Raw genomic sequence first — 6,234 nt, 5'->3', positions numbered from 1 at the left:
CATAATGGGTCGGATTGGGTCGGGTCATGTAAAACACGTAAACACAAACAAAGTTTCATAGCGGGTCGAATCAGATCGAATCGGGTCCATTTCAATTTTCAAGCAATCAAACCCTAGTTCAAACCAAAAAGCATCAAAGTTCAAACCATCCCTACTTCTAATTCTCTTAATGATTAAATAAAAGAACAAAAAAACTTATCTAAAACATACCTTGGTCTTTAATTAGAAGAATCCGGCGAAAAAAAAGTGGTTCAACCCCTTTCCTCTTGAAAAATCACGGCATAACTTCCCTATTCATTGTTCCTTCCTAATCCTATCACATACAAAATAAACAAGGATCTTCAAGTGTTCAACCATAGCCAATGTTCTGTAAGACCCTTATAACCTTCAAACAAAACAGTTATAATTATTACACATAAGTTTCATAGCAAAAGAAACTATATTATTAGCGGAAGCTTTATCATTTGTGTGTTCGGTCCTCCAATTAGCTTGATCTTCATCCGACCCATTCCATGAGTTACCAATCCACCAAAACACTCAAACTTATTAGTTAGGAATGCTAAAAATGTGTCTACATGAGTTTATATGCATAAAACAGCAAACAACAACAAAATTTCAGCATTTGTGACCCGTCGCGTGCCGCGACGGGATGAAGATATTGATGTCGCGTGACGCGACAGGTGTCGCGGGCCGCGAGGGTTTTATCCCTTAGGCGTCGCGTGATGCGAGCCCTTCATTTCGGCAGAATGTTCAGTTTGAAAACCTGCACATTCCCAGCTCAACTACAATTTACTAAAACGATCATAACTTCTTTGTTTTTGGTCCGATTTGGGTCACGTTTCTTTCCACATGATCGTAATCAGATCATCTATAATGTGGAATAAAAATCCAACATATGAATGAACAATTTTCTTAAGTTCACGCTCTCGGCTTATAAGTTTTATTAAAGGGGTTAGTGGGCTAACTTGTTTACCTAATTTTATCGGATTTCAATCCGTGTTCACAAATTTTTTATATAAATTCCTAACATTTTTTTCTAAGGGGTGCGGACGAAAATTTCCAAGGGGTGCGGTCGGAATTTTACAAGGGGTGCGGTCGGAATTTTTCAAGGGGTGCCGATGAAAATTTCCAAGGGTGCGGTCGTTATTTTTCGCAAAAAATACCACTAAATTTTTTTTTTTCAAGGGGTGCGGCCGCCCACCCACCCCATAAGGTGAGTCCGCCACTGATCATATTCATGATTAACTAATTTAACCATATTACAGTATCATTGGCATACTAATATGACTAGAACACCAAATTAACACTTGAATTTGCATCATATCTATCGATTAACATCAATATCACAAGAATTCAAGCAACTTTTACAAAACTCATATCACACCAATATGACAACCATTAAAACAATTAGGTTATGCCATGAATTGATCAAATTATTACCTAAGACTTGTTCCTAGACTCATATTCATCTTAAATTAACCATAATATCCATCAATTCATCACTAATTTCTGTTATGAGAATTTAAGAATCATCAAGACATTTTCATATATCAAAATTAAGCAGACCTTTCGATCCCCTAGTGTTAGTGATCGAGATTCTAGCTTAAGAGTGACTCCTGATTGAATTCTTTCTTTGATTTGAAGTAGGATTAAGGGAGTTAGGGTTTTGAGAGAGCTTGAGTCGTTCCTGGGTTTCTTGATCAAACAGGGTACACACACAAAGTGTGTATCCTGATGTTTATCTAGGATTTTAACAACATCTTTCAATTTTGACACCCTTGGTCCCTCTAGTTTCTAAGTTTATAAAATAGTTAACATTCTTTGATTTCCCCATCTTTTATAATAAGATCTTAACTAGGTTAATTATTCCTAGTTTCGATTCTCATTGTTTTATTATAATTTTTATAACTTACTCATGTACGCGAACAAATATAGTTTAATAATTTAGGGGTGTTACATGTTCCTTAATTTTCAATTTAAAAATTTGAATTTCAAGCCCTAGTAATTGTTATTTACCAACTAACAATCATATAATCAACAAAACCACCTAACTAAAGACTAGAACAACCCAAAAATACATGAAAACGTATAAAATTTTAAACCTTTTTAACAAATATATCTGTTTCTTTTGAAAAAACCCAATAAAATATCAAAACAAATCGAATTACCTATTTAAGTTCAACTTTTGAAACCATATACTAGAATCATATAAGCAATAAGAAATTAAGAAACAACAAACCCATCCTATAAAGACTAGAACAACCTCAAATTACCTCAAACACATAAAAGTTTAAACTTTTTTAACCCATCCTAAAATCCTAGAATCATATAATCAATAAGAAATTAAGAAATAACAAACCCATCCTATAAAGACTTGAAACCATATACTAGAATCATATAATCAGCGATTTGGGTTTTTTTTTATTACGTGGACTGATTTTGTTTAACAAAACTACTAGTGGGTTGGGTTTGAATGGGTATTAAGTTATTGGGCTTTATGGATTGAATTTAAGTTTTATTAAAGGGGTTAGTGGGCTAACTTGTTTACCTAATTTTATCGGATTTCAATCCGTTTTCACAATTTTTTTATATAAATTCCTAACATTTTTTTTTCTAAGGGGTGCGGACGAAAATTTCCAAGGGGTGCGATCGGAATTTTACAAGGGGTGCCAGTGGCGGATCTAGAAAATCCGCCAAGCCGTAACGTTTTATAAATAAGCGGTAACGAAATCGTAAAAACGTCAAATTTTTCCAAAATTTACACTAATTTTACACTACCGCCGGAGCGCCAAGCCGTAGCGGAGGTTGCCCCTACTTACAGTGTATGTCCGCCACTGAGGGGTGCGGTCGGAATTTTTCAAGGGGTGCGGACGAAAATTTCCAAGGGGTGCGGTCAGAATTTTTCGCTAAAAATACCACTAAAATTTTTTTTTTTCAAGGGTTGCGGCTGCTCACCCACCCCATAAGGTGAGTCCGCGCTGCTCACAAGTACAACCTCCCATCACATAAGTGGTGGTGATGAACCTTGATATGTATTGATAGAATCACTAAATCCATATATAGGTGTACTATTTACCGGTAAATACATATACATATTATACATATTAATGATAAGACAAACAGTGTATTCACGATAAATATTATAGCTCAAAATGGTTTCTAATATTTATTGATTCTTATTTGAATTCTCTTTATGTATAAGAACATGTTAAACTAAATATTTATTTTATTGTTAAAGGAACATAAAGATAGGTTATTGATCAAATCAGTCAAATGGTTAAGACTAAGAAGATGAAAATATTTTAATCAACTGAGAGTCATACATGAGTTCCGTTGCCAGCAAATAAAAAAATTAAAAATAATAAAAAAATCAAAAAAAAAAAAAAAAAACCTATTTAGTTTTCAATGTTGACGTTTCTCACTAAAAATTTAGATCCTTCAAGTTGACTTTTCTCACTAAAAATTTAGTTATTAAACTCAAATGACTTTCACGTACATATTTTATTATTAAAAAAACTATGTCACAGAATCAAGAATTTTAAAATAAAATGAAGGTTTTTAATAGTCTAATACAATGCATGAAAAATCAAACGTTTAAAATAATTACAACGATATAACTAACTTGATGTAAATGATGTCATAAAGTATGTTTGATCATGTAAAGTGCCTCTTCCCATGCAACGTGCGTCTAACCCATATAATTGTACGCTTGATGGCTTGATGCCTTATGCTTGCGTCAATTTGTCTCAAAACCCTATACATGTATATGTATTGCCTACCACTAACTTCCCACACTTTTTAAATTTTGTAAGTCATATATTTTCTATCTATTCAGTTTTCTTTACAAGTTTGACCTCTTTAACTTTCATCTCTTACACATCCTGCCTCTTAAAAATTATAAGATGATCCCTCCACTTTCATTAAGTTTATTATTTAAACTTTAATTTTTTTACTTGTACTTATTTACATCTTGTTTTTACGTTACTTTTTATCGTTTCAACTTAGTTATTCTTTTTTGCGATAATGTTTAACATTTCGGTCTAATTTTTGCGAGTTAACACGCTATGTGTGTGTGGTTCAACATTGTTGCGTTTATTATTTTGTTTAACAATCATGTCTCAATGCAAGGGTCCTACGTCGATTTAGTTATTCTTTTCTATATTTTACGCTTTTATCTAATTTTTGCGAGTTAACACACTTTTTTATGATAATGTTTTACATTTCGGTGCAAATTTTGCACGTCAACAATTACACGCGTATGTATGAATCTACGTTTTTACGTCTACTCCTAGAAAATTATTATTATCCGGTGTTATGCTATCCCGTGAATATGATACATGTGATATATATATTGATTATTACATACCCGTGAATATGATACATGTATATGTATATATATTAAGGGCTAATTTCTACAATTACATACATAAACATACTTGTAGAATAGACTCTAGCTATTAATTAACAAAGACCCGACTCACCTACTCCTAGAAAATTATTATTATCTGGTGTTATGCTATCCCATGGCCATGATAATATGTTATCATCTTCCTCACCTCCAAACTCTATCACACTATCTTCAACATCAAAATCAAAATCAAAATCAAAATCCCAATTCCAATCATCAATTGAACCTGTAGTTGATGGGCTTGGGCCAATAACCTGATCCACTTGCTCACTAATAACAGTTTCTAAGGTTTCTTTTCCTTCACTAATTACATCACTCATGGGCTCACTAGTACTAGCTCCCTTCGAACCACCATCCTCAACCGCGGTTAACATATCCAGGTCCATAACACTGTCGATAAAGCATAGCATCTCGTCTTCATTACTAGTGGCACATGGGTCAGCCTTGGTTTGCTGTTTTGTAGGTGGTTTGGTTGATTGAACCATGTTATGATTGGTTACATTGGACTTTCTATTATAAGCTTTGTTGATCTTCATGGTGGACTGGCTGGTTCTGCCTTTTTGTTTGTTTACGGTGGGTGCGATGGCTATAGCCGGTGGGTTCATAGGTCGTCGTGACGGTAGGATTTTCCGGCTAAGGTGCGAGTTCCAGTAGTTCTTGATTTCGTTGTCTGTTCGCCCAGGCAAGTGGGCAGCTATCAAAGACCACCTGATAGAAAACGCCATCAAATAAATTTTAACTATGAAATATTTCATTTTAATAAACGTTGCAAGTCATGAATGGCATCTTGATCTAGTGATACCAGATATTCATTGTCATGAAAGCGGATTTTAGGAGTAAATTTAAAAGGGTAAAGTTTGAATTGAAATAAAGTTGATTTTTAGTTACATCTTTTATTTTGTCATTATTAAATCACGGGTAAATTGACAAGTAGACGTGTGACCTTAATGAATGAAAACCAATGTATCCCTTTGTTAGACAGTGCTAAAAGTAACCATTGATACACACACGAAAATCTCGAATTATTTCTTAATTTTGAAATTATACTTCAGGTCATACTTCAGCTTGTCGGGTCATATATATCTATACATTAGGTAACTATATAATTCTATATCTTATTGTGTATACCACAAATACAGCGTGCGTAATTGGAGTATGTTATACGAACCTGTTACCTAAAGAAGCATGTAAATTGGTTATGAGTTGTTCCTCTTCCTTAGATATATTTCCTCTTATTAAATCCGATCTCAAGTAGTTGATCCATCTTAATCTACAACTCTTGCCGCACCTCAATAATCCTATGAAAGACACATACATATACATATATGTTCATTATGAAAATATAATATAACAAAAAACACATTTTAAAACGAATATAATTTTAATACACAAGCATACCCGCGTTTTTTGGTAAAGATCTCCACGACCCTTCGCCATGAACTTTAATGTAGTTACTTAACTTCTCGTCTTCTTCAGCTGTCCACCTTCCCCTCTTCAACCCGACCTTCTCACAACACGGGGCTCTTCCCATTTTGGAACAAAAATGTTGTATGATTGTAAATATGGTTGGGGAGTGTTTGATGAGTGTATATATATAGTAGGTGAAGTATATACTAGAAAAGTGTATGTAGTTTGAGGAATATTAAAGTGTTTGTACTTATGTAATAAATGATGAGGAAAAAGAGAGTGATGTAACAACCAACAAGAGTGTGTGTTTGTGTGGTGTAATGGTTTGCCACGATTAATGTGGTACTTATGACGACCAAGTTTGTCGTGGCGTATTGAGTATCTAGAGCTGGTGACGGGGCATCCATCTCCCACGTTTT

At 34.0% G+C, this 6,234-nt stretch overlaps 1 protein-coding gene across 1 annotated transcript; it reads right to left on the bottom strand.

Annotated features, from left to right (window-relative positions):
• Positions 1–4,336: 4,336 nt before the first annotated feature.
• LOC110881050 (myb-related protein 308) lies at positions 4,337–5,992 on the bottom strand. Its single transcript, XM_022129427.2, has 3 exons — positions 5,807–5,992; positions 5,577–5,706; positions 4,337–5,116 (listed from the first exon to the last, which is right to left on the bottom strand). Exons 1-3 carry the CDS (start codon positions 5,937–5,939, stop codon positions 4,462–4,464), a joined length of 918 nt encoding a protein of 305 aa, XP_021985119.1. The 5' UTR covers positions 5,940–5,992; the 3' UTR covers positions 4,337–4,461.
• Between the last annotated feature and the right edge of the window lie 242 nt (positions 5,993–6,234).

The sequence above is a fragment of the Helianthus annuus genome, chromosome 10 (assembly GCF_002127325.2).
Source record: "Helianthus annuus cultivar XRQ/B chromosome 10, HanXRQr2.0-SUNRISE, whole genome shotgun sequence".
Lineage (NCBI taxonomy): Eukaryota > Viridiplantae > Streptophyta > Magnoliopsida > Asterales > Asteraceae > Helianthus > Helianthus annuus.
The sequence above is the reverse complement of the archived record's forward strand: the minus strand, read 5'-3'. Positions and strand labels throughout refer to the sequence as shown.

Coding starts and splice junctions, on each gene's coding strand:
- LOC110881050 (XM_022129427.2), bottom strand. CDS start 5,939: ATGGGAAGAGCCCCGTGTTGTGAGAAGGTCGGGTTGAAGAGGGGAAGG. Junction 5,707..5,806: donor ATCTTTACCAAAAAACGCGG/GTATGCTTGTGT, acceptor TGTCTTTCATAG/GATTATTGAGGTGCGGCAAG. Junction 5,117..5,576: donor CATGCTTCTTTAGGTAACAG/GTTCGTATAACA, acceptor GTTTTCTATCAG/GTGGTCTTTGATAGCTGCCC.